We start from the raw sequence: 27,736 nt of genomic DNA, 5'->3' as shown, positions 1-27,736 counted from the left end.
GGATCGAGGAGCGAGGGAGGACATATAAACGCTGCTTGAGAGGGACCCACAGTAAATACTTTAAAAGTTGTATGTAGATAGTCTAATTAATGTTGATAGACAGAATGTTTAATGGATGTTGATAGGCAGATTGTTTAATAGATATTGATTGACAGTTTAATGGGTGGATGAGTGAATGGTCTGAAGAAGATGAATGGATAGAAGGTTGGATGGAATGTGCCTTATATTCTTGTTAAGAGAGACACTGATACAGCTATCTGAGAGTAGTTGATACAGGTGTAATCAATTTAACTGGCTAGTCTTAAGAGAGCCACAGTGTACTCTTAAAGCCTGAGACAGAGTAAATAATTTAAAAGTTGAATGTAGATAGTCTAATTAATGTTGATAGACAGAGAGTTTAATGGATGTTGATAGACAGGTTGTTTAATAAATGTTGATAGACAGTTTAATGGGTGGATGAGTGAATGGTCTGAAGAAAATGAATGGATAGAATGTTGGATGGAATGTACCTTATATTCTTGTAGAATGGAGAGACAGCTCTCTACTGAGAGTAGTGGATACAGATACAGGTGTAATCAATTTAACTGGCTAGTCTTAAGAGAGCCAGCCTGAGACAGAGTAGATTGTTTAAAAGTTGAATGTAGAGCGTCTAATTGATGTTGATAGGCAGACTGTTTAGAATGGGTGGATGAGTGAATGGTTTGAAGAAGATGAATGGATATAAAGTTGGATGGAATTAGGAGGACTTATTTTGATACTGTTGTGCGCAGAGGATACAAGGGAACAGAATATGTAGTCTTCAGGGATATTGTAAAGCCTGAGAGAAACTGACAGTTGGTGCCCAGGTGGCTGACCAGCTGGAGTAAGATTCTAATTGCTGCCGTGATGTCATAATGAGCAATGTTAAGTCTATGGGGGAAATTGTAATAGTTTTTAACTAATAGTTTAAAAAGTATAAAAGTTACAAAGTTGAAAAATATAAAGCAGGCATGGCATAAGCAAGACCTACGCAACAACGTTTGAATGAAGTTTCTACGTTAAACGGTTGAAGCTGAATTGGCTGCGTTAGAAGAAGAAGTTTAATAATAACTAGAGAATGTAATTCCAAGGAAATTACGAGTGCATGAAAATGCAAAAATGTACAGATAAATCATGTAGATATGGTTACTAAGGTGTTGCTAGGGTAGAAATGGTGGTTTCATAGTTTTTGAAAGTTGATAGTGCGAAGATAGACAGTTTGAAATTGAATTAGCTAACCTGATTACCAGATTAGCTAACCTGGCTAATGATTTTTAGCAGTTATGTAAAATTGCTAACTATACTAACAATGCTATCTATGCTAACCATGTTAACTATGCTAACGAGGTTGATTAGCTAACTTAGTTGATGATTTCTAGCAGTTATGCTAAAAATGCTAAGTATGCTAACTATGCTAACAATGCTAACCAAGTTGATTAGCTAACTTAGCTAATGATTTCTAGCAGTTATGCTAAAAATGCTAACTATGCTAACAATGTTAACTATGCTAACCATGCTAACTAGCTAACTTGCTAGTGAGGACTTTTATTTTGAAACATTTGTTGCTGGGGTATCCATGATGGCCACTATCAGAAATAAAGAAGTTACTGTAGTATAATCATGTTGGTTGCTATGGAAAATGTCATAAAAGCTTAATTTTAATGGTTGCTATGTTGGTTGCTAGGTACGCGGAGGTTTCATGTAGTTGACTGGGGGCATAGTTGACGATAACTGACAGTTGGAATGGTTGAACAGTTAAATAGTTGAGTAGTTTCAATGGGTAAATGATTTAATAGTGTATTATTACAGTGAGGACTTTTATTTTGAAACAGTTTTGGACAGAGGAAGTAGTGAAACAGGATCTGTAGTCTTAATGAGATTGTATGCTTAAAGCCTGAGAGAGAGAGAGAGAGCTGCTGCACCTGGACTGGCCACCTGGCATAAGATTCTAATTGCCCTATTATGATGTCATAGTCACAATGTTAAGTCTATGGGGGGAATTTTAATAGTTTTTATTTAATAGTTCAAAAAGTATAAAAGTTACAAAGTTGAAAAATATATAGCTGAAGTCACCTAAGTAAGACCTACGCAGCGCAGTTTGAATGACGTTTCTACGTCAAACGGTTGAAGCTGAATTAGACGCACAAAAAGCGTTAGAAGAAGAATAATAATATCGATAATAATAAGAAGATGTCGGATAACAGTAGAGTGCATTTGCATGCACTCTAATAAGAAGACTTGGAATAACAGTACAGTGCATTTTCATGCACTGTAATAATGGCCATAGGAAATAGGCTAGGTCTGTACACATTTTGTGCTTTCATATTTCCTGTATCTATGTATTCCAGTACAACCCCAAACCAGTCAAGTTGCAGAAGCAACAAGGACTGGTGATAGAAGTAGGATGCACCAGAGCCCAATTGTGCATCTTGGGGTCTGAACAGATGTACAATGTAAATGTAATATTTCATTATTTTTTAATATAAATTTACAAAACACTCCAAACACCTGCTTTTTTAAGGAATGTTGGAGTATTTGGTGTAGATTTTTTTAAAATCCATTTTAAGATGAGTCTGAAACAGATCTGAAAACTTTCCGGTTGCACTATAGTCAACATTATCAACATTGCTGAAGCAACGAATCCAATGGCTAAGACTTCACATACGATTTGCATATATTGTGAATTTTTAATACTAATTAATAATTGGACACACTCCCGTGTAATCATGATCAAAGGACAAATGAAGAACCCCATTATTTCTACAATATTTGTGTGAAATGTACATCTAGATATCACTTTACTGCAGTGATTTAGTGTATGACAAATAGTTTGGCGTTTTGGGGGAAAGAAATCATAAACCACAAGATTTAAGAGATGAATGAGTGACTAAGGCTGTATAGGGCCATAATGTGAACATGGATTTCATCATTCAGAATGAGGTAACTCTACATCACAAGTCTTGAGTGCTTTTAAAAATATATATGTTTAGATACAATGCATGAGATCATCAGTCAGTTTCACATTGAGGTGCAATTCTCCAAGAGGATCATCACTTCACAATGATATCATTGAGGGAATAAACAAAAAGATACCATCTTTCACCACTAGAGGGGGACTTCTCCCTCAGCAGCTGTGACTGGTTTCCACATAATGTAGGCTACCCAACCTTGGTAAAGTCGAGGAACACTTTTTTATAGGGTGACTTATTAGGTCAGCACACTTTCCCTCTGTTTGAATTATGTAATTTCTTGTTGAACATCAAAGAATAAGAGCATCTGACCTATATGGCATTAGGAAGTCATGGATTAGGGCTTGAAAGGGCTTGAAAAAAAAACATTTTACTGTGTTTATCAGACTTTAAATGAGTGGTTGTAATTGTGTCACATGTTCTGTTATTTAAACATATTCTTAATATTTGTATTTCTTTCATTTACCACCTGTAGCCTACTGTACTGTACAACTCTATCATACAGCCAACAAATAACTAAACGAGTTCCATAACATTTAGTGCCACTGTAAATTTTGATAAGTTGACTTTACTTAAAAAATGTACGCAAACTCATTGCCTTGAAAAAAGTAAGTTCAATGAACTTACATTTTTTAAGTGAACACTGCTTGTTTATTCTGAGTAAGTAACACTTAATAACTTACACTTTTTAAGTGAATACAACTTATTTATTTTAATTAAACTGTACTTAATTAGCTCATGGTTCTTAGTACTCATATACCTAGAACCCATAGTTCTCATGGAAGCTTGTTTTTTCTGAGTAAATAATACTTAATTAGCTCACATTTTTAAGTGTGTACTGACTTGTTCTCCGGTTCAGTTTACAATGTCTATACAAGCAATGTATGTAAAAACATCTAACAAAAAAAATGAAATGAGAAGGTTGGTTTAGGTTAATCACAATTTTTTTTATTTTTAATTATCCAGCATTCACATAGCAAACTACCCTGCCATTCAACATGTTTAAAGTAAAATAAGAGTGCTTGGACTCCGCAGTAAAATAATAATAGTAATATCAAGCAGAAAATGAATATTATATTATATCAAGCAGAAATAAGGTGCCACCATAACACCTGACAGCAGCTTGGACCCTGGAAATTATGTTAGCCGTCAATCTCCCCAAGAACAGTGAGCACATCAACACATGAGATGGTCCCATCAGTCACAGCGTCCTGAAGACACATATGCAAAAGAAAGTCTTGTTATCATGTGTTGCTACTAATGAACAAAGCTGTGACCACAAAATGAGTCCACCTGAACACAATCTACTTTCCAAGTGTCAACACTTACCAACTGTCCTCCTACCAACTCCTCCAACCCGAGCACGAATGACAGATTAACCAAATGTGACAGTTCAACGAAACCTTATGATACTGGGTTGGGGGAGCTGGTAGAGGACAAGTTGGTAAGTGTTTTCTGTAATAAACTCCGGGTTCGCTAACTACGTTGTTGGTGCTTCCTTTTAAGTGTAGGGACCCTGAGCAAGCTACTGATGAGGTTTGGTGCTGTTTTCAATATTATTGGTTAAAATGCTTTTTTGGAAGTGTTTGCTCACCGCCAGAATAACACTTTAAACTATTTTGGAAAATGTCCAATGGGCCCCCTCCTCACCCAAAGACATTGACAATATAAACATGCGGAATAAGTGGCAATTTCCAATGTGTATTGCATAACATACATACTGTACATACATAAATAACCTTAACTAGATATGATAACTTGCTTTATTTCTTCTTATTATTATTTCCAAGTATACTTACAAATGCTGTGCTGTAGAATTCGCTGGACTTGATCCATGTAAAACAGGAATTCCCTTCAGGACAAGAGTGCGTTGGGCTATCACAGTCGATGTCTAATGATAGAGACAATAAAGATTAAGACATTCACAAGACACAAACTGCTACTTTAGCAAATAGCCTTATCAGCACGAAAAGTGCAGTACTTACAAGTTCATTCAGGGATTTGGTCTGCTTGACAACATCTCTATAAGAGAAAAGATCATGTTAGCACCAAGCTCAATGAAATGAACTCAATTATATAAATAGTAAATAGTAAACTAATGTTTTTGCTCAGACAAAATAGGCCTACTTTGTATTGATATGAAATAACATAAAATCAAAGAATTTGAAAGCAATTCCTGTAGCTGCTACCATGAGGAAAAGAACTAGCTAGCTGCTAGTGCTAATGACCAAGCTGCAATAATTCCAGTTGAAAAATGCTAGCTAATATGGAGGTCGAACATACTAATCATGCTTCATACCATTTAGCTGTTACACATGCAAACGTGAAACTTGAGTTATTGGCTTTGGAGTTTTTAGAAATAATCGTTTTCAGTGATGAAAACACATGAGCCACGTCCGAAAAGAGTCTTTGGTAGATCTACAGTTTAGTGTTTCTAACAGATAACGTTAGCAACAAACGTTGGGCTAGCGATAGCTAGACGCTAGGCTATGATACTTAACATCACAGCAGGCACAGGTCACATAGACATTGACATATGGTGAACAAAACTTAACTAGCGTTGAATGAATAATACATAAAGAAAGCAAATCGATTTCAAACGTTTACTCACCAAATGAGCCTGTAAAGTACTCCAGCGATGTCCATGCGTGTTTAGTCGTGTGTGTCGTGTCGGTTGGTTTCTACTGAGGCTTCTGCGCATGCCCAAGTGTTGGACTAGTGTTTTGTGAGTGACCTGAACTTAAAATGATTTAGTTGGTTTGACTTTTCGCTCCCAAAGTACTACTAACTCAAATAACGTGAGTATTCTCGACAGATTGGTCAAAACTAAGTCAACCCTACTTAATATTTCTTATTAATTTGAATGTTAGAATTTACAGTGGGTTGCTGCCAAGTACACCCAAATTCTTGAGGAAAATCTGCATCCCAGATGGCCTGAAGATGGGCAGGTCATTCGCCCTCCAAAACAATAATGATCCTAAACATACTGCCAAAAGAACAAAGCAGTGGTTTAAAGGGATATTCCGCCATTTTTGGAAATACGCTCATTTTCCACCTCCCCTCGAGCAAAACAATCGATATTTACCTTGTTCCCGTTCATCCAGCCATTCTGTGAGTCTGGCGATACAACTTTTAGCTTCAGCCTAGCATAGATCACTGAATCGGATTAGACCATTAGCTTCTCGCCTGCTAGCTTCATGTTTAAAAGTGACTAAGATTTCTGATAATTTTCCCATTTAAAACGCGTCTCCTCTCAAGTTAGAAAGTGCAATAAGACCAACTGAAAATGAAACCTGGCGTTTTTCTAGGCTGATTCCACATGGAACTACACTCTCATCTGGCGTAATAATCAAGGCAACTTGCAAACGTACCATAGGCGCAGTGATATCGTACGCAGCATCTGAAAATAGTCCCCATAGACATCAAGCAGTAGTAGTGCCAGTAGCTGCAAGTTGCCTTGATTATTACGCCAGATGAGAATGTAGTTCCATGTCAAATCAGCCTAGAAAAACGGCAGGGTTCATTTTCAGTTGGTCTTATTGCACTTTCTAACTTGAGAGGACACACGTTTTAAATGGTAAAATTACCAGAAATATTAGTCACTTTTAAACATGAAGCTAGCAGGCGAGAAGCTAATGGTCTAATCCGATTCAATGATCTATGCTAGGCTGAAGCTAAAAGTTGTATCGCCAGACTCACAGAATGGCTGGATGAACGGGAACAAGGTAAATATCGATTGTTTTGCTCGAGGGAAGGTGGAAAATGAGCGTATTTCCAAAAATGGTGGAATATCCCTTTAAGGATATAGGTGAATGTATACTGTAGGTGAGTGGCCAAGTCAGAGCCCTGACAAATCAGAAAATCTGTGGATTGACTTGAAGAGAGCAGCCCATCGCCGTTCCCCACAGAATGTGGCTGCATTTTAAATAATTCAAGGAAGATTGGGCAAATATTCCCCAATCTAGGTGTGCAAAGCTAATAGAGACATATCCAAAGAGACTGATGGCTGTAATGAAAGCAAAGGGAGACTCTACAAAGTATGAAATCAGGGTATGATGACTTTTCCAATCCTGCTATTCCGGTTTTTCATTTTTTATTAATTTTTAGAACTGTTGTCGGTAGTTCCATTATTTGAAATGTGTAGGCTAAATAAAATAAAATAAAAAATTAAATGGGTTTTTATTTCAGACTGTAAGACAAAAAAGTTAACTGTTTCAAAGGGGTATGATGACTTTCTATAGGCACTCATATACAGTATTTGATGTAAAGATTAGACCTCCACTCTGCCATGTTACTGCTTCATGTTACAATGTTATAATGCATATAGACCTTTGTCATTTCAAAAATCCTGCTTTAGGCCAGATGTCAATGTCTTAACACTGCAATAGGCTATTTGGTCAGCCTTGTACAACTCCTGAACCTAGAACTGAAAACAAAACATTTCACCTGACCTGATACGACTCAAGCTCTCGTTGTTATTAGTAAGACTTAATGGGAACATGTCTCAACAGATGCGCGTTGCTTCACTGATGCTGGCTTCGGACCAAAATGTGTTTGACAATAAAATAGGCCTATTATTAAGAGCAAACACTTGAGGGTGCGGCTTTCCTACTTTATTATTTTTTTTATCAAAGTATTTTTCTAAGTTGTAGTCTACCCAAAGAAGGATTTTATTTTCTATGTATGTTTGTTTCAGTGTTCTTCAAGCTTGAAACGTGTGGAATGGACTAGCCTAAACTGTCTTTGCACTGTCAAATCTAGGCCTACCTTTCAGGGAATTATTGTGAGGAAAACCTTGACAGCAAGTAGGCTAGTTTAGGCCTTAAACGGACCGGCATTATAGGGATATGGTTATTTTTGTTGTTGGTTAGTTGCAGAGGTGGAAAGTAACTAAATACATTTACTCAAAATACTGTATTGAGTAGCTTTTTTGTGTATTTTGGATTTTTTGAGTAGTTTTAAAAATCGGTATTTAAAATTTTACTTGATTACATTTTGAGTGAAGTATTGTACTTTGATACATCACAAATCCAATCAGTTACTTGAGTAAAAAAAAAAAGAGGAAAAAAGTGAATCGTCGGAACTACTAAGGTGACAATGGTCATGGTCAGCCAATAAGGCGTGAAGCTGTCCACTAGGGATGTTCAACTAAATTCAACAAAAGATAGCCTACTTTATCAATTGTTGTGCAGGTGGACTATAGGCCTACCATTTTGCTTTATATGCCACTTTTTATATACAAAAAGGCAAACTTTAAATTTTGTCTGACATTCATTTTGACATTTACTGTAATTTGGACATTGAAATATTCAGGTAAAATATACAGTTGAAAGCATATAAACGCAGAAATAGCACCTACTTTCTCACAACAAATTAGTATTAACCCTCATATGCGTGACCGTTCTAGTTTTTTAAAAAAATATTTGTTTGGCTTTTTTGCCTTTATTTGTATAGGACAGCAAAGGGTGAGACAGGAAGCAAGTGGGAGAGAGAGATGGGGTGGGATTGGGAAATGACCGCAGGCCGGACTCGAATCTGGGTCCCTGTGGGCACTTGGACCCGCATGTGGTATGAGCGTTGTAGCCTGTTGCGCCATAAAGATCTCCATTACTCAAGGTCATGGAGTAGCCTACTGTCAGTATGAAAAAGAAAATAAGACAATCTGTATTACCTGGCAATTTAGCTGCCTTAGCTGCCTCCCTAAACAAAAAAAGTAACTAAGTAACTTTTACTTTAAGTACATTTTTAGTTAACTACTTTTTACTTTTACTTGAGTATATTTTCAGATGGGTATTGTAACTTGTACTTGAGTAATATTTCAGCAAAGTATTGGTACTTTTACTTGAGTACAATATTTTAGTACTTTTTCCACCTCTGGTTAGTTGACACATAGGCCCCTCATGGGTTTCATCAGATCCCTTTCCACAGGTGTATTAATCATTAAGTCAGCATTCATAATCTGTGCTTGATTTTATATGGCTACCAGTGGAAAGGGACCAGATGAAACCTATGGATGAAACCCATAGTTTCTTTTTTCTTTTTTAATTTTAATCCACTGTTGCTATGACCTACATTCTGACAAACGAGATGAAAATGCCCCTTTTCAAATGGAATTCATGTGATAAGAGTAGGCCTAGCCTAGATTTATTTTAAATGGTGACGTTTCCTCAAAAATTGACACTTTAGTCTGGTTGTCACAGTGACCAGCAGGCTGGATTGCGTTTCCATCTCACCGCGTTGCATGCTGGGCAAAGTGAACCTGCAATTCCTGTGTTATGTCGGGTATTTTTCTTTCGGTCTGTGGTAACTGAAGCCTGTCTTGTGCAGAATGGCGTTAACTCTGTTCGAACGTTTACTATCATGGATACTGCGCACAATTGTAAGGATGCTGAATGGGTTTTTAATGCTAACTACGTCCCAGCGAAAGTCTGACGGGTCTGCGCGACTCCCACCAATCACCAACCCACTTTTGACGGCAACGGCGATGCAACTCGCTCGTAAGATTCGTCGTAAAGAGGTAGGAAATGCTATCTTTACCCGAACTGATGTAAACTTAGTATCGATTCAGGTCACGGTAACGTGGAGTCACTCCTGTTCATTGCGAATGATGAAGCCCTTATTTTGGTTCTTTCACTTCAATGTTTAATATCAAGGAAGAGGAAAATCTAAAATGTGTTGCATTATGGGCACTGGAGTTTAAATGTTCGGACACATACATTTATTGTATAATAATAGGCTACCCTTTGAAATGTCCTCTCTTCAAGTGTCCTTGTAGCTTTAATAGCCTACCACATTCTCAACAGGGAAACGGTATGCTAGAAACTTACAATAGTGGCACAGTGCCACATCTTGCAAAACTTGTTCAAAGGTCAAAACCAGCATTTAGGCCAGATCAGGGTGCTGAGTACTATGTTGTCACTCTTTGGCCCTATAGGTGACAAGCGTGGAGGTGGTGCAGGCCTACATTGACCGAATCCAGGAAGTCAACCCTATAGTAAACGCTTTGGTGAAGGACCGGTCAGTGTGTGTGTGTGTGTGTGTGTGTGTGTGTGTGTGTGTTAGATAGGGATTGTAGGCTAGTCCTACAATTGTATCCACTTTTCTGTTTGGAATACTTCATCAATGCACTACTACTCATCAAAACACTGGGCCTTCCACAACACATTATTTAGATTCTTTAACTTATTTAAGTTATACAAAAACAAATTGGGTGAAACTGAAAAATTGGGGTGATTTTTCCCCCCTCAGCTTTTCGGCTGCATTACAGGAGGCCTCTCAAGTGGACAAGCTCATCGAGGAGGAGACCGGAGGAGAGGAGGTGCTGGAGGACCGGCTCCCCCTGCTGGGGGTTCCATTTACTGTCAAAGAGGCTTTTGCCTTACAGGGTAGGCCTGCTACACATGCACATCTTATTAGCCTTAGTCTGGCTCACCATACTAAACTCAATCTTGGAAGTCTGCGCTTTATTTCTACTGCACAAGTGCCGTGATCAATGGGCATAGTTCAAAGCCCTTGGGTAGTTGTTCGGTGCGTCTGGTGGATAAGCCAGCTTGTGATTGGATCTGCTTTGTGAATCATCTGAAGACTTGGTTGAAGGTTTTGTTAGTGAAGTTTGAGATTTGGGGTTTGTGTTTACAGTTTTAAGAAAAGAGTGGAAGGTTTCAAAAAATGTGTTTTAGTGATTGTTGAATACTATAGTATATTCCTTTTGCTGTAAGCCTGTAATGGTCAATTTGTGCTCTCCCATTTTAAAACGATATATGTTGCAAAGATTTTATGTTACAATGAGTACATGTTACATATGCCGCATTGCCTCTTGATGGTTAAGTACATTATATCTCCTCCTTTCCAGGTATGCCAAATTCCACAGGGCTGATCTCCAGGAAAGATGTCATTTCACCCAATGATGCTCCGACTGTGGCCTTGCTAAAGAGAGCAGGAGCCATCCCCCTGGGTGTGACCAACTGTAGTGAGCTGTGCATGTGGCTGGAGTCTCACAACCACCTGTATGGTATCACCCGAAATCCCTACGACTTAGGGAGGATAGCTGGAGGAAGCTCCGGTCAGTCAACAATCTCATTTTACACGTAGTAGTAAAGTTCAAAGTTTATTGTCATGTACTCATGATAAGCATTTATAAGTATTGAAATACACACACACACACACACACACACACACACACACACACACACACACACACACACACATATATACATACACAAACACATTTTAAAAAAAGTTCCATCTTATGGGATTTGCAAGGACGGTTCAGCCTCCTGATGACTTGTGGGTAGAAACTATCCTTGTATCTGCTGGTACGAGTCCTTATGCTCTTGTATCGTCGGCCTGAAGGCAGGAGGGTGATAAGATGGGGGCTGGCATGACTGGGGTCAGAAACTATGCACTTGGCCTTTCTTCTGCAGCGCTGACTGTAGAGGTCCTGGATGGATGGTACAAAGTACAAAGTACACTTTGATAATTCAATGTCTGAAAAATAGAGTCGTAAAAGTCGGGCTTCATGAAGTAAAAGTCCTACCATGTATTGACCCTACCAGTACACAACAAGTGATCTTACTTATTAGCAAGCACATCTGTTCGATAGTAATTGGAGCAAGAATGTGGTAGGACTTTTACAACTCTGCTGGTAAACATGCATACTGACATGTACAGTACATACACTTACGTTATTTTAATGTTCTCTTACTAGTTTGTAGATCTGTTGACTTATGAAAGAATAACCTTTGTGTTTTTCCCACCATGTGTTTTTTGTGCAGGAGGAGAAGGAAGTATTTTGGGGGCTGGTGGCTCTGTAATTGGTATTGGTTCAGATATTGGGGGAAGCATACGCATGCCGTGTTTTTTCAACGGCATCTTTGGGCACAAACCTACTGCAGGTACGTGGGAGAACCTGTAGGGGGTTGAAATGAAAAGCAGACCAACTTAATAGTGTACCATGATGATGCAGCACCTTTATGGCTGGAGATAAAGGGTCGATCTGTCTGGTCCTCTAACACACTTGGCACTGGGCCACCCCTTGGGGGAGAGCAGGGGTAGTAGACAACAACAACAACAACAACAACAACAGCAATAATATAAATAATATTTATTATTATTGTTGTTAGTATTATTATAGTTACACCTTTTCAAGAATCAAGACACGAAAACAGTTTTACATTACACATAGATAGATGGATAGATACATGCATACATGCGTGATTGCGTATACATTAGAATAGAACAGAGAACGCACAAGATATATAGATGCCATCGATGTTGAGTGAGAAGGTCTGGGCTGGCCGGGATGGATCAGGTTCAGTTAAAAGCGCAGTTTGGGGATGACAACATTGCCTCTGTGCCACTGATACTAATGAATGAGATCACGATGATCTTTTCTGTCTTCCTCACATCCTCCCTCCCTTTCCACGCAGGAATCGTCCCCAATGAGGGGCAGTACCCGCCTGCCTCTGGGCAGCAGCTGGGGTTTCTCTGCACAGGCCCCATGTGCCGCTACGCTGATGACCTGATCCCCATGCTGAAGATCATGGGAGGCTCCAACACAGAGAGGTAGCTGGCTGGCCACAGCGCAGTCTGAACCGTAAAACCAAAGTACAGGGCCATTTAAAGCAACACAATGCAACACCTTCAAGCTCATTCTGATGCTGCACTGTCTTATATGGAAAACGAAGTCTCTAATATTGCACTATCAAGCGTTGTTCAGATAGGATCATAACCCTTTTAGTTGGTTTTGACTAGTTGGGTACTGTCTTGGCACTAAATGGCATTGGACGTTGATGCCAAGCGGCATAGATATTGACTCTTCCATTGTGTTGCCTCAATTAGTGGAGGGAGCACCATCAGATGACTGTTAACCAGCACAACTCTGGTTAATCTTGGGTATATAAATATGCTTCTCTCTCCCACACCCATGTGTAGGTTGTGTTTGTCTTCAGAGGTTGATTTGAAGACCTTAAGATTCTTTTCAGTCCCACACGACGGTGGCTCTCCATTGGTGTCTCCAGTGGATCCGGAACTTGTTGAAGTCCAGAGAAGAGTAAGTGTTCTGTGTGCATATTATGTTTGTGCTATGTAAGTCTGTTATGTTTAAGAAGTTAATAATAAATAATAAAATATTGCTTTCTCAGGTAGTAGAGCACCTTGAGGCTGAACTGGGGGTCAGAGTTCAAAAATTATGTATCCCTCAGCTGAAATACTCCTTTCAGATATGGGGAGCGATGATGTCATGTCCTGGAAAAGATGGAAAGGTCAGTGTGTGTGTGTGTGTGTGTGTGTGTGTGTGTGTGTGTGTGTGTGTGTGTGTGTGTGTGTGTGTGTGTGTGTGTGTGTGTGTGTGTGTGTGTGTGTGTGTGTGTGTGCGTGTGTGTGTGTGTGTGTGTGTGTGTGTGTGTGTGTGTGTGTGGTAACCTCTGAAGAGTCCAGTAAATGTAATACAAACACTAGAAAAGCACTCAGAGAGCGCAGACCTCCACCTGTATTGTTCTTCCTAGGTTGTCATACATTTGAACCTACAGTATGTTCAGATCACCACCACATGGCCATACCATGCCATTACACCACTAAACGAAACACATAAACGGCTCCGGAATCCTGACTGTGTTACGGATCACTCCCAAAATTGAATCGTTTCTTCTTTTCATTTCTGACCTTCCCTGAAAATGTCTTCGAAATCCATCCATCACTTTTTGAGTTATCTTGTTAACAAACAGACTGACAGACAGACAGTCCCTGATGAAAGCATAACCTCCTTGGTAGAGGTAACAAGCAAACAGTCCAAGTTCAGGGACACAGAGAGGTCAAAAAATACCTCACGCCTGCAGATAAAGTCTTTAAATAGCCTATGGCTCATTAATCAGTAGTCCACAGGTACGTGAATACCGACTGCAAATATCATTAATAACATGTCAAAGTAGGCTGTCCGAAACAGTAGCCTACATAGGATATGTCAGTGTATCATATTGTAATGTATTATGTTGCCATGTCATTTAAGTAATTTACTGAATTATTGGAGTCTATTTAGGGTTCACTTCATTATTCAAACCAATCTTCCTATGTTGCGGGTGTCATTCATCTCTTTTAGCATGTTTTTCCAATTAATAGCCTACTACTGTACAGCCAGACAAAGATACAGTATTACAATAGTTTGCCTACAGTCTCATAGTAATCAGATATTAACTAGGTTATAAGATCATTTGTGTCATTATTACAGAGAAGGCTATCCCATCGGAGATTAAATGTGAACTTATAATTGACTTTGTTTCGCCAATGCTCAAAATCCTATTAGCCTACTACATACATGTAGATTAACAGTCGGACAGTATTTAAAATGGGTCTAAAAAAGATACAACAGTGTTTTTGTGAATTTAGTTGTTTAGTTGTAATCTCGTCTGTCTCAACGCAGCTATTGGTCACCTTTAACCAAACCTGTAATTATTTGAACCCAACCTGCCTCAACCAACTTATTGCGTTTGACCACACCCTCCTGCTGGCAATTCTCTGGCAATTCTCAGGTGCAATACTACGCATGCTCTACCATACTCGCCAGTGACATGTCGGTGACAAACTCAGGGCCATACATTTTTAGTTGTATGGCAGGACATTATTCCTACATGAATGCTATATGTATTCTATGTGTGTTTTACAGCCATATGATTCTTGCATTATTCTGTCAGGACAGATAAAGATCATAAGGGGTTTTCAACAGAACTATTCCATATGCTGTGGACATAGCCGGAGTCAGAATGTGCATCCCGGTGTTACAGTTATGATGCCTGACTTTTCTTAGATTTGAGTTCTGTGTTCTATTATACTGTATGTGTGTGTCACAGGTATAATATGTATCTAATGTAGATAGTTTGCTTTGGTAGGCTTGTCTAAGGGTGACGTAATGTAATGTACTGTAATGTAACACAATTAAATGTAATGTGTTTCAAACAGACACCCACTACCTTTGCTGAACTCATGGCAGACAGAGGTAGTAGAATATGGCCTTTGTGGGAGCTCTTCAAGTGGATGCTTGGACTGTCTTCTCACACCATGGCTGCCATAGGTAACACTGTGTGCATGCGTGTGTGTGTGTGTGTGTGTGTGTGTGTGTGTGTGTGTGTGTGTGTGTGTGTGTGTGTGTGTGTGTGTGTGTGTGTGTGTGTGTGTGTGTGTGTGTGTGTGTGTGTGTGTGTGTGTGTGTGTGTGTGAGAGAGAGAGAGAGTGTTTGTGTGATTCTTATAGAATTGCTTAGCAATGCTGGAACTTAAGAGAGGCTCAAATATCTCATGTACCAGTTATGGTTGGTTGAAGGGGAAATCAGTCTTTATACTCACAAGTAGTAAGTCTTGCAAAAATACATTTGACTTGTTGCTAGTGTCAAAATTGACCGGGAAATGTCATGGAATTTTACATTTGACTTAAGCCCTATTCACACGGGATTAGTATTACCTGTGGGCCTTTGGTGATTTGTGATAATTGCGGAGGATGCCTGAGATCTTAGTCCCATGCGAATGTGGCATGTCTGTAATTTCTAAAGTAAAAATTCCGCCGCAAATTACCTACTGTATTTCGCCAAACACAGACGTCCGGTGTATAATATATATAATCCCATGTGAATCGGCATCTCAGTGATTGTTATTGCAATTGCCTATCTTATCTACTTTCTGCATTGTTTTCGGATGTTAGAATACGACATATCCGGGTGTAATGTCAGTGAAAATAGAGTGATTTACAGACTTTGTTTATCCCGTGCGAATGTGCTGCAAGTAACACAGAGGTGGGGCGGTAATTTGAAAATTACCAAAGGTCCCCAGGTAATAATAATCCTGTGCGAATAGGGCTTTAGTGTATTTGTATTTTTGGGCAAATAGAATGGGAAGATGTAAAGAGCAGAATATAACAGAAGATGTCGTTACAACACAGTTAATGTTCTACCAGAAATACATGAGCGAGCGTACAGGAAAAGCCTTTTGTGAAAATAGTCTATTATATTCGGGCTACACTTATAGCCTGGAGACGCCCACGCACTACAACAAACATATTTCTCACTATCTAGAAAATCCACAGAGAGAGGACAAATGAGGTGTCTCAAGGGAACCATATTCTCCTAGCACATTGCATTAAATGGGAAATGTATCATGCTTATGGTATAGTTAGTTTTATGTACTTACAGTATGTATGTTATGTATGTTACTGATACCAAAATATAACTTAAATGATAAAACCAACGACAACGTACTAACAACAAAAGAAAACAAATGTTTTCAGTGTATTTCCAGTAAGCTCTCTCCTGTCCCTCTCACACGTCATCTCTGCTCAGGCTTGGCGTTAGTGGAGATGTTCCAGAGCACGCGGCCGTCGTCCTTCATTCTGAAGCAGAGGGAGACACTGCAGAGGGACCTGGAGGAGATGCTGGGCACAGACGGTGTGCTGCTGTACCCCTCGCACCCCCGCTTAGCTCCACAGCACCACCACCCGCTCCTCACACCTTTCAACTTCTCCTACACTGGTGGGCCTTCGCATGCGCTCCTTTCATTATGTTCTTGATTATGTTTGTGGTATTTAGCGGCAGCATTGTGACTTACATTGACATCAATAAATACACATTCACATACACATATCATTACATTGTGATACATTATACTTCATAGATGAATTCAAACCCAAAGCTGAATTTGTTACTGGTCTCTGAATGTTTTTTAAAAATGTAAACCTCATAGAATAAAACAAACCAATCATGCTATTGCGTTTTATTGATAATGTTTTCAATTGTATGTAGCCAACTAATTAAATTTCATGACACAATTTCCATCCAGGCATCTTCAACATACTAGGCCTCCCGGTGACCCAGTGTCCTCTTGGGCTCAGTAACGAGGGGTTGCCTCTTGGAGTGCAGTTGGTAGCAGGGAAACTGCAGGACCGATTCTGCTTAGCCACTGCAGCGTACCTAGAGAAAGCCTTTGGAGGCTGGACGGACCCAGGCAAAGGTTCAGCAGCACCCAGCCCCAGAGCACCTTAGATACAAAAATGTCACAATGACACTAAGTTACAAAATATTGGTCACTTTACTGTTTGCTGTCAAATAAACATGGGTCGTAAAATTCAGTTTTTTTTTTTCAAAATGAATGTAATTTGTGAAGGAATGGAATCATATGTTTGGTGATATCAATAATGTATAATTATATATTTGTGCAAACCGTATCAATAAAAAGGTCTTGTACAATGTAACTGACATGCAGAAAATACTTACAAACCGATAGCTGTGAAGATACGGTGTAATCACTTTTATTTATAAAGCGCTTTTATAGGCACATGCATGTCAAGTCAATTCAAGTCATTTTTTTTGCGTAGTGCATTTAGCAATCACAGAGTGCAACCCACAGCACTTTACACACAAGACTGATACATAAGACATTGTCAAACGGAGCGTACCCGTGACAACCCGTGACAACAAAACATACAAGATAGACAAACAAACAAAAATCAAATAAATAATAAAACAAACAAAACCAGAAAAGTTCACGTGTGTGACACCAATACATAAACAATTTTACAAACGATGAAATAAAATGAACAAAAAATGAATAAGCAACAAATAATAAATCATTGGCATCGCACATTGGTTACTCTCCTGGTAATTAAAATCTTGAGCAACATTGTGCTCTTGAACAGTCCATCACAGGCCTGGTGCTCTTGAACGTTTGTCAGACAGACCAGGAAGCACTTTGAAGCCAGCCAGCAGATCAACAGTTCGTCAAATCTTCAGAAGTGACACATCCTCCATCATCCATCCATAATCATCCATATATTTTACACACACACACACACACACACACACACACACACACACACACACACACACACACACAGCACACAGCATTTTATATGCCTATAAAGCCTACTGTCTCTCTCCCTCCCAGCACAGTCATTACCAGTCTCTATAACAGGGCTATTTAACTTCATTACCAAGTGGGTCAGACAGGAAAACCACTGGGTCTCTGTGAGCCACCCAAAATATGGCGTTGCTAAAATGACTCTTTTGTGGCTACAAGAGACACAAGTTCAGTTAAATATATTCACAAATACTGGATGTGTTCTGGTATCATTAAAGAAAACAGGTTAATTACCCTATATTTTTCTGAGAAGTCTATATACAGATGTGATGACAAAAATGTGCATTGAGATATTTCCAAACTTCCTCCATATCACTATACTGTAATGTATTTTGCGTTACATTGAAATGCATGTATATTGGTTATGGGTCTAAACTAGCTGTGTAAAGTGTATTCAGCTATCTAACCCATACATTTTCTAAAAGCCCATACTCTCTAGATGTGATATAGCAAGAGTTGGGATTTGACCCACCCACTTTCAGTCCTTTGCTTCTATCTAATCCTATGTAGGTGAAAACGTGTACGACGGATACATTTTAGCCTATATGATTCATGGAAAGCTAAATTGGCCTTCTAAACTGTATATTTTCTAAAGGCCTATGTGATCTACATGTGATATAACATGGATTAAGACATGTCCCACCTTCCTCCAGACTTTGAGGCACCCATATCTGTACATAGGCTTGTAATTGTATAATTTACTGTGTGCAGGTATAAAAGCTAGGAAAAATACAACTAACCTACCACACTTATAGGGTTATCATACCAAATAATGTCCCTCAGGCATGGAGGATTACAAAAATCATTGGTAGATTTTGCCACCTCAGGTGATACGATATGTGATTTTTAAGGTCCTGGCCCATGAACTATATGCATGTTTTGTTTTTGTAAAAGAGCCTCGGTAAAAGGTATCTTGCGTTGGGTCAAAGAAGTGGCGAAGGGCTAGGCTACTGTACTCCTTTGACTTGTAGCCTAACGCCACTTGACAGTAAATTCCTTCATTACCTAAATGCATTTATTGCACAATAACTTGTTGTTCTCCGAGAACTGTGACTGGTTTTCATCTATGACTGGTTTTTATCATCTATTTTGTGTCAAGGGCCACCTAACCACTTTTTTCAATTTACGAACCACCCCCAGCCTTTTCCTCAGAAATTTGTTTCAGAGACAGAGACACATCCCACCTTTTGGCAGGTGCAGTACTGGTGGCCGACAGGTGCAAACTACGTGCAAAAGGTGGGATGTGCACACAATTACTTTTTTTGAAAGCATAATGTTAACCATGCATGTCTCTGTCTCACTGCACGCAATTGGATAGCACACTACAACCAATGCTTACTGACTTTGAACATTGCAGTTCCATCGTCATTAGTTTAGCTCGCCTCTGATAAAGTTACCTTGGCCTTTCAATTAAAATAGCCCCACATCATCACATACTTAGAAATTGCATAGGATCCTGGGTGCCAACTTCCTGAGCTGAATAACCTCAGGCGTATTTTCAGTTGTTTTACACTTTTTTGGTAAAAAATATTTCCACATGTGTTAAAGTGTAACTGCACCCTAACATATGTTTTTTGAGCTGTTGATTGATTGAAATTACTCTTAAGTGATAAACCACACTATTACCAGGGTTAATAGTGCCCCTCCCTTGCAAATTTAAGAACGTCCCGCCCATTTTGAAAGCGTTTTTCAGAAATGTGAAGTGGGTGGAGTTATGGGATGCAGTTACACTTTAATTCATAGTTTTGATGCCTTCAGTGTGAATCTGTAATGTCCATAGTCGTGAAAAGAAAGGAAACTAATTGATTGAGAAGTGTCCAAACTTTTGGTCTGTACTGTATATATATATATATATATAATATTCTTTATATTGTTTTCAAATAAAGACATGCTTTTTCCATGCCTTATTGTTGTTAAAAATCATTCAAATGTGGAAGGAGAGCAATTAAAAAGGTGACCTTTTGGCGTTAAAGATGATGCTTGCTTGGCTTTGAAGATGATTGCTTTCACATCCCTGACGTATGTGCAGGTGTTTAGATGCCTCTTCATATCCACAAGGGTCCGTGCCTCATGCTTCGTCACATGGTCACATCTAGACTACGGGAAGTAGAGAGTGTACAACTTCATAGCAGCGTTTGTATCCCCGCCCCTGCTCTCACCGGCAGATCTCGCTGCTGCAAGAGGTCAACTTGAACGCGCCTATTAAAGTGTAACTGCACCCCATAACTCCACCCACTTCACATTTCTGAAAAAGACTTTCAAAATGGGCTAGACATTCTGAAATTTGGAGAGGGAATGCAGCACTGCTGCAACCAATCAACCATGGTGATTTCGTGTCCATCTGGGAATGAGTGCTGCAGACATGGCTTATCACAGGTAGGGCAGCAGGTGTTGGGGCGTTTCATTCCTAATTTGTAATGACCCGGTGACGTAGACTCTTCAGAAAATTGCAGGACTACGTCAGCATTCCAATAGCATTTTGGACCAAAATGCCATGGCATGTTTCAACCTGCATACGAAATGTAACTTTTCTCGGGAAACACAATTTTTGTCAATATCAACCCTGGTAATAGTGTAGTTCACCACTTATGAGTAATTTCAATCAATCAACAGCTCAAAAAACATATTTTAGGGTGCAGTTACACTTTAAACTTGACCTGACTTGACTTGACTCCAGGGGGTGTGGCTTATCATGCTGCAGCATCCTATGGCCCAACAGGCAGTCCTATTTAAACCGAAATGCACACCCTTCTTGCAGTATGAAATGGGAACTTCCACTGTTCACCTTAACTGACATACTGATTGGCTTTGTATTTATGTCAGAGTATTTCCTTAGTTTGTTTCAACAGGGTTGAAGTTTGAGTTATCCTCAAATGTTGTATGACATGTTATTTCAAATTCTACAATATTAACTAAAAATTTGCTGAGACCAGTCTGCCAGTTATTCATTGAGTGAAATAAGCTCCCCTGCATGACAGCCTTGGATAAGAAAGCAATGGCACAACAGGAGGCATATGCAAACTTGAACAATATCAAAGAAGATAGAACAGTGGTTGTGCGTAGGTATACTCCTTCGGATCGTAAAGAAGTCCTGCGCATCTTCCGTGAGGGTATGACAGAAATGGTGACTGACACTGCTTTCCGTGGCTTGCTGTATCACCCGGAAAGTCAGCTTCTGTACACTGCTATATCAGGTAAGCCATTTATCTTTCAAGTCTTCTGTTGGCAGCAAGGTTAACTTCATATACTGTAATGTAGTGTAATGTAATTTATTGTGACATTATTCATTCAAATGTCTTACTTGTTGTCTCATTTCTTTTCTTGTTCATCTGTCAATGTCTTGTTTCATTTACAGTGACATTCTATGTGTTCACTGGATCAGTATGGCTGGTCTGTTGCATACTGCCACTAGTATTGGGTGTGCGCTACTACTACAGTCAGAAAGTGGTGAATGGGTACCTGGAACGGGCGCAGGACATACATGACATTGACCAGTACTACATGGAATCCTCCGGTGAAATAACTTTGTCAACTGTTCTTATCTAACTGATGTCTTCTACAAGATAGAAATGTACATTAAAATGACATCTGTAAGCATTATGTTGTATAACATAGAAACCTAAGTAACATACAGGGTAGTAATGAAAGATGAGGAGTTGGGAAATAAGCTCCTGATATGAGTAAGCATGATGATATGTGCTTACTTGCTCTCCCTAATCTTAGAGCACCATCTCTGGGTTGCGGAGATCGGCAGGACAGTGGTTGGGCTGGTTGCAGTCCACTGTCTCCAGGATGGCAATATGGAGCTGGATCGCATGTCTGTGGATCGCCGCTTTAGGCGACAGCAGGTTGGGGTTGCACTTGGCCAGCAGGTCCTCAGGTTTACCCGTCTGCGTGCCCACTCCTCTTCCTCAGTGGTCCTGGGCACCACAGCATACACGGCGGCACCGCACCGCCTTTACCAAAGCCTGGGCTTCCGCTGTGTAGGCATCACCAATGGATTCTGCACACCAGGCACTGAGCAGTCCCTCTTGGAACGAGCATTCTACAGAGTACGCCACCACCACTACAAGCTGGACTTACAATAGTCACAGACTACACCATGGTGCATTAACGCGGAATGAGCAAGAGATTCATGTTAAGGGATGAGTAGAGTGATGTTTAGATATGGTGATGGTGAAGAAAATTAGATGTTCAATATTTCTAAATTGGATTTAATTGAATAAGCATCCTCTACCAGGGGTCTAGAAAGAATAATACAGATAATTGCAAAAACTAAATACCATTGTTTGTGGCATCAGCTTTCACTATGCAATGCAATAGATATCTGATATTAGATCTGGGGATTGTTTAAAAGTGGTCCGTGGATCTTCTGGCCAATCGATTTTCGTTTCATGAATGAGAATGGATAAACAAAAAATAAAGAATATTTCAGTTTTTAATTAGACAATAGAAAAACGGAAAACGCCGATCTAGTCGTTTTCTGTTTTCATCAGTATTTTCCATACATGGAATTACAGACAACAAAAAATGGTCCGTGATTTTGTTGTTAAGCATTATTGTTTTTTTTCCATTTTTTTTTTTTTGTGATGGACTGGGTAGGTGGTGCAACACAGGAAGTTAAACTGTATGTTATCATGATTGTAGCAAGTTAACATGACCGATCATGTTCACTGCCTGCTCGTCAGGCTGTCTGTGGCCTAGTCTATTCTGTAGCAAAGATCGTATAGTTACTTATAGCTTTATAAACCGTCTCTGTCTGTAGCCTACATTGTGGAAGCATTGCTGATCTAAAAAGATATAAATATAAAAGCAACGGATATAGGCGCCAACACCCAATCAGGACGCACTGAGCTCAGGTGGTATGAGGTGAGCTCAGAGTGGTAGCATCAGAGCAACTGATGAAAGGCTGACCCGGTAACCTTTTGTACAACACAAGACATGACTACAGCATGTCTCTATAGCATGTGTCGTGATTTATGAGGGTCTCTGACCTTCATCATACATGAACATACCACACTCGTAGAATGTGTCTAACTTGTAGTTGAGTTTCTCTTTTTCATGTTTGGAGTGCATTCCTATAATGGAATGGAAACTAGATCTTTTAACCTGCGCTTCCTCTTGGCAGCACCACGCCCTTTGTCCTACTGATTCGATCACAACTGACTAAGAAAGTCTGAAGCCAGCTGTTGCAGCCTGATAAGCGACCTCCTCCCATTTCACCATCTCAGGTTCAACATATAGACCCTCAACACTCTAGAGAGGGTGGATGTTATTCTGACAATGGATGTTATGCTGACAGTGGCATTACACAAACATAACTCAAGCGTGACAAGCGTGACACCTCAAGCATTTACAGGACTCATGTGAATTTGAGTGACTTAGAAACATTTCTGCTCATGACTTCAACAAAAAACAATCATGTTCCCAAGAATATTATTCACAGTAGTCATTCTACAATAAAACAGTTCGTCAGCCCAACCACAGGGGTTTTGATCAGTCTCATCAGTCTTTGATTAGATATATTCACGTTACAACATGTTTCTTTATTGACCTTTGCCATGAAGGGCTCAATCCTGTCTGTCCATTCTATTAAGGCACAAGTCTGGTTGTACTTTCTCTGAATCATCAGAGTGCCTTGAGTATTGAAGTTTTTGAGTTTTGTGTCCCTGGTGGTCTTTCCAATGATATACAGTAAGCACCAAATTATAGAATATTGACCATATCCCTACCATGAGCCTAAACCAGATGCACATTTCATAAATAGAATGTATAGGGGGTAACTTCATGAGCTGAATAAAACTGAATTTGCTACCACTGTGATTTTTGTACTGGGGGGGTCAGGACGATTCCGATTCTAAAGGCCCGGCACTGAAACGGGGTCCTTTAAGGGCTATTATTATTGTCAAAAAACACACCCATTCTCTGTTACATTGCTCCGCTATTATTAGTTGCATTGAGATGGGATCTCTATTGCATGAAAGAGCAGAAGTGGGGCTTTTCAACGAGACTAGGCACTTGTCTGTACGATCAAGTAAGGCGATCATGAAATTAAATCAAATTGTATCATTTTTTATAGTCATACTGTACTGCTCTGTGTTCACCTGCACACCCATTACTCTCGTTTCAATTACTCACAAACTCATGATAGCACAGATATGGCACACATGTCAGACGAAAGAGGAGACAGAGCTATCCACTGATACCAAATACATCAATCCATCTGGTTTATAAAAACAGACAAAGTGACAGAAAATGATTAATGTCATATGGCTCATCCTATTGTTGTGCACCCATTACTCTCCTTTGATTTCTGGCAGCGCCCCTGACAAGGGGTGTATACCAAGAAATCAACATGATCATGTGTAATTGATCATTATGCTTAATGATTTATCCACTGTACCTAATGCTCAAGATGATTTGTTGTCCATACCTGATGTCATTAATGACAGACAATGAATTCATGTTAATTATGAGATTTTCCTGTATAATTAATGCATGATTTAATGAATTAAGTCATGATAACTCATAACATTTAGTTAACATGAATTCATGTGTGACGTCCACGATTTTGTCCGACAAAAAGTCATCATGATCATGCTTAATTAATCATGATTCATGATGATGTGCCAACCGTACTTAATGCTTAAGATGATGAGTTGTTTATGCATGATTTCATTAATGACAATCAGTGAATTCATGTTAAGTCATAATGAGTCATGATATATTCAGGGATGGATTAATGCATTAATGTAATGATTATTATTTTTAACTTGTATGTGTGTGTGTGTGTGTGTGTGTGTGTGTGTGTGTGTGTGTGTGTGTGTGTGTGTGTGTGTGTGTGTGTGTGTGTGTGTGCGTGTGTGTGCGCGCGCAGTTGTGCTGCCGTTGCCCAGGCTATAATGAACATGTGAATTAATTAATTAAATGCTCTGTTGTCCTGGCTGACATGTCTGCCTGGTGTGAAGGGAGCGAATGTGACTGTGAGTTGCCTGACTGAGAGCTGGGCCTTCAGGATCATCAAATGGCCTCAGTCTACAGCACATCATAGCCTTTATCAACCTTCATGCTGTGAGTCTGTAATACAGCTGTGTGTGTGTGCGTGTGTGTGTGTGTGTGTGTGTGATTCAGATTCAGATTCAGATTCAGAAAACTTTATTAATCCCCAAGGGGCAATTCAGTTTACAGCTAACCCATCCATTAAGGGGTTAAAAGTTTGAAAGTGCATTGGCATTCACTAGAATGTATGCAATGTTAAAAATAATAATAAATAGACAAATAAATAAGTAATAAGTAAGTGCCACAGCAGTCATACATCTCCTGTCCACACACACACACACACACACACACACACACACACACACACACATACATACACACACACACACTTCATTCACCAGTGACAGAACAGAGCAGCAGGGTGCAAAAAACAGTATTGCTGTATTATGTGTATTCTCTTAACAGTCTAACATGATGTTCATTTAACAGTCTAATGGCAGAGGGCATGAAGGAGTTTGCATAGCGGTTGGTTTTACGTACTGGCACATGAAACCTACCTGACTGCATGATAACCAGTCCATGGCTTAATACATGATTTGGTTGGCACACTATCCTCTCTGCTTTCTGCATCACCCTTGTTTCCCAGAGAGAGCAGAGACTGTTTAGCTGGGAGCCAGTGGGTGGGTGTGTGTGTCTTTACTTGATGTGGAATAATACTTTTTTGTGTGTGAGTGTGAAAGTGTTTAACTGATATGGCATGTAGTGTATAACGCAAAAAACCCGGACATCCAAGCTTTTACTCATGCTTATTTTACAGGTGTGCTTTCTATGCAACACCGGTTGTCGAATTATCCTATTCATCACTGTAGGCTATACGTCTTACAGGCCCTAATATGCAGGCGTGTTCTAAAAATATTACAGTCTAGACCATGAAGCTGGTCATTTGATTTTATTACTTTATTAAATGACTCTGTTTTCAAACAATACTGACACAATGTTGTTCGGACATTCACAATGAAAATAGGTTGTTGATCAGTGAAAATAATGTATTAGCTTACATACTGTTGTTTAGTTTCAAATATTTTTACAAAATATATCCTGTTTATGGCTTGGGTCAGAACCGTCACACTGCTCAGCAAGCTCTTGAGCACAATTGAACTTTGACGCAGTGGCACGTAGTATGTGGCACTCATCCAAGTGTAACATGTAACATGTCTGTGAAAGCCCTATTCCTCTGCTCAGACATAGTTTAATAAGTGTGAAAGTAAAAACCTTTTGCTTACAGTTTGGCACCCACTTCAAAACGGCCCTTGTAGAAAGATGGACTATAAAGTCCAGAAACTCCTGAAAGTTAGACAGACTGCACCCAGATGCCAGTGGACACACAAATACACATCAGCTATATGGCGCTCTCTGCTGGTAAAAACCTGTTATTGCTAATTTCTGAGCTCTCCAGGGCTAAAAGTCTGCTGACTGCAGGTCAAACACCATACTGCTAGTGAGCACACTTCAAACAATAGATTAACAATAGTTTAAACTATAGTAAACAATAAAGGCAGATGTTATCATCAGTGTGTTTGAGATCAGTGCTTGCAGCATGCACTGACATGGCGGCTCTCATTGGCCATAGCTCAATGAGGACGTTGTTGACTCCGAAACCACAATAACATTAAATTGGCTAGAAACTGACCTCAGTCTAGCTACACAACAACCAAAACGAACAAGAGCTAGGAACTAGGGAATCAGTTATGACCAAGGACCCATTCAAAAGAATTCAGTTGTTCACACATGTCACACCACTAGTGTCACACCACTTATTTACATACAGTTACAAGTTTCACCATGATGTATTAGGAATTGTGAGAAACACACTTACTGTGCAAATGATGCTGATAACTGTTCGAGAAATGCACCAAAGTGACTGATAAAAAACTGTGAGAGGCTGGACAAGCACAAAGCTACAATTGGCTATCATTGATAAATTCAGAAAATTCAGAGAATTGAATTAAATTAATCTTGACTCTCTATCCTCATTTGAGCTGTATGAAGTCTATTTTTCTATGGTTTGTTTTGCTCAGTTAAATCTGCATATTTGTGGACAGGCCTATAATGTTCACATGTGGGATAAATTCTGTTCCTTAAAACCCATGTGCAAAGCATCAGGGCATTTATAAAGTTTGAACTCCTACTGTACATCTGCTTCGTACAAAATTCTTGAGTTTTGTGTGTCTCTCTCATCCACCCCAAAAAGAGAAGAAAAGGGAAGTTTCTGTGTGTCTGCAATGCCATAATCACAGTTGATGAATGAGTCATCTCAGATATAAAAAGAGGCAAGACTCTGAGAAGTGATAGAAGTCATCAGTCCACTATTGACAGAAAAACCAAGAGGATCACCTAAGAAGCACCTGTTTGAATCTGTGTGCAGTATGAACGTCCTCCTGATGTTCCTCCTCTTTTTCATCTCAGGTAAGAGTGGTCTCTTCTCTCTAATCCACCTTTCCTTCGTTCCTTCAACTTGCCACGAGTGCCCCCAGTGCCTCAGGTTGCTGATCAGTGAGTGGGTGAGATAGCTAGTTTATCAGTCAGTTACAAGTTTCACAATGGTTTGAGAAGCTAGCTAAATTCAAATTCAAATTCAAAAACACTTAATTTATCCCCAAGGGGCAATTCACATGCATAGTATCATGGAGTAAAGTACAATGAAACCTATAAATATCACTGTTCAAATATTAAAAATTAAAAGCTAGCGAGATAGATAGATAGATCTTTTTTCATCCTGCGGGACATTTTAGACATAGTATCTTTAACAACTAGCATAACAAACACACATACACACATATATCTCACATAGCTTAC

At 39.4% G+C, this 27,736-nt stretch overlaps 2 protein-coding genes and 1 long non-coding RNA gene across 4 annotated transcripts; 2 read left to right on the top strand and 1 right to left on the bottom strand.

Annotated features, from left to right (window-relative positions):
• Window positions 1-4,128: 4,128 nt before the first annotated feature.
• On the bottom strand, window positions 4,129-5,654 carry LOC134100763 (uncharacterized). Its single transcript, XR_009941311.1, has 4 exons — window positions 5,599-5,654; window positions 4,973-5,009; window positions 4,787-4,878; window positions 4,129-4,198 (listed from the first exon to the last, which is right to left on the bottom strand). It is a non-coding gene; the product is annotated as an uncharacterized LOC134100763 (long non-coding RNA).
• Window positions 5,655-9,212: 3,558 nt separating this feature from the next.
• On the top strand, window positions 9,213-17,216 carry faah2a (fatty acid amide hydrolase 2a). Its single transcript, XM_062519299.1, has 11 exons — window positions 9,213-9,504; window positions 9,922-10,004; window positions 10,236-10,372; window positions 10,840-11,049; window positions 11,762-11,881; window positions 12,416-12,551; window positions 12,921-13,038; window positions 13,130-13,249; window positions 14,940-15,051; window positions 16,309-16,497; window positions 16,805-17,216. The coding sequence occupies exons 1-11, from the start codon at window positions 9,316-9,318 to the stop codon at window positions 17,005-17,007; spliced, it is 1,617 nt and encodes a 538-aa protein (XP_062375283.1). The 5' UTR covers window positions 9,213-9,315; the 3' UTR covers window positions 17,008-17,216.
• A 2,946-nt stretch (window positions 17,217-20,162) lies between these two features.
• LOC134100749 (N-acetylaspartate synthetase-like) lies at window positions 20,163-23,910 on the top strand. Of its 2 annotated transcripts, XM_062554154.1 has the most exons (4): window positions 20,163-20,257; window positions 20,945-21,075; window positions 21,237-21,395; window positions 21,605-23,910. In XM_062554154.1, exons 1-4 carry the CDS (start codon window positions 20,229-20,231, stop codon window positions 21,967-21,969), a joined length of 684 nt encoding a protein of 227 aa, XP_062410138.1. In that variant the 5' UTR covers window positions 20,163-20,228; the 3' UTR covers window positions 21,970-23,910. The 2 variants fall into 2 exon arrangements, with proteins under 2 accessions (XP_062410138.1, XP_062410129.1); XM_062554145.1 differs by lacking the exon at window positions 20,163-20,257 and having other exon boundaries at window positions 20,659-21,075.
• Window positions 23,911-27,736: the final 3,826 nt, after the last annotated feature.

Source organism: Sardina pilchardus, chromosome 2 (assembly GCF_963854185.1).
Source record: "Sardina pilchardus chromosome 2, fSarPil1.1, whole genome shotgun sequence".
NCBI lineage: Eukaryota > Metazoa > Chordata > Actinopteri > Clupeiformes > Clupeidae > Sardina > Sardina pilchardus.
This window is presented reverse-complemented; position numbering and strand designations above follow the sequence as displayed.

Excerpts from the sequence above, each read along its gene's own strand:
- faah2a (XM_062519299.1), top strand. The coding sequence starts at position 9,316 with ATGGCGTTAACTCTGTTCGAACGTTTACTATCATGGATACTGCGCACA. Across the intron at positions 11,050-11,761 it reads GATAGCTGGAGGAAGCTCCG|GAGGAGAAGGAAGTATTTTG; the intron begins GTCAGTCAACAA and ends TTTTTTGTGCAG. Across the intron at positions 13,250-14,939 it reads GTCCTGGAAAAGATGGAAAG|ACACCCACTACCTTTGCTGA; the intron begins GTCAGTGTGTGT and ends TGTTTCAAACAG.
- LOC134100749 (XM_062554145.1), top strand. The coding sequence starts at position 20,853 with ATGACAGCCTTGGATAAGAAAGCAATGGCACAACAGGAGGCATATGCA. Across the intron at positions 21,076-21,236 it reads TCTGTACACTGCTATATCAG|TGACATTCTATGTGTTCACT; the intron begins GTAAGCCATTTA and ends TTTCATTTACAG. Across the intron at positions 21,396-21,604 it reads GTACTACATGGAATCCTCCG|AGCACCATCTCTGGGTTGCG; the intron begins GTGAAATAACTT and ends CCCTAATCTTAG.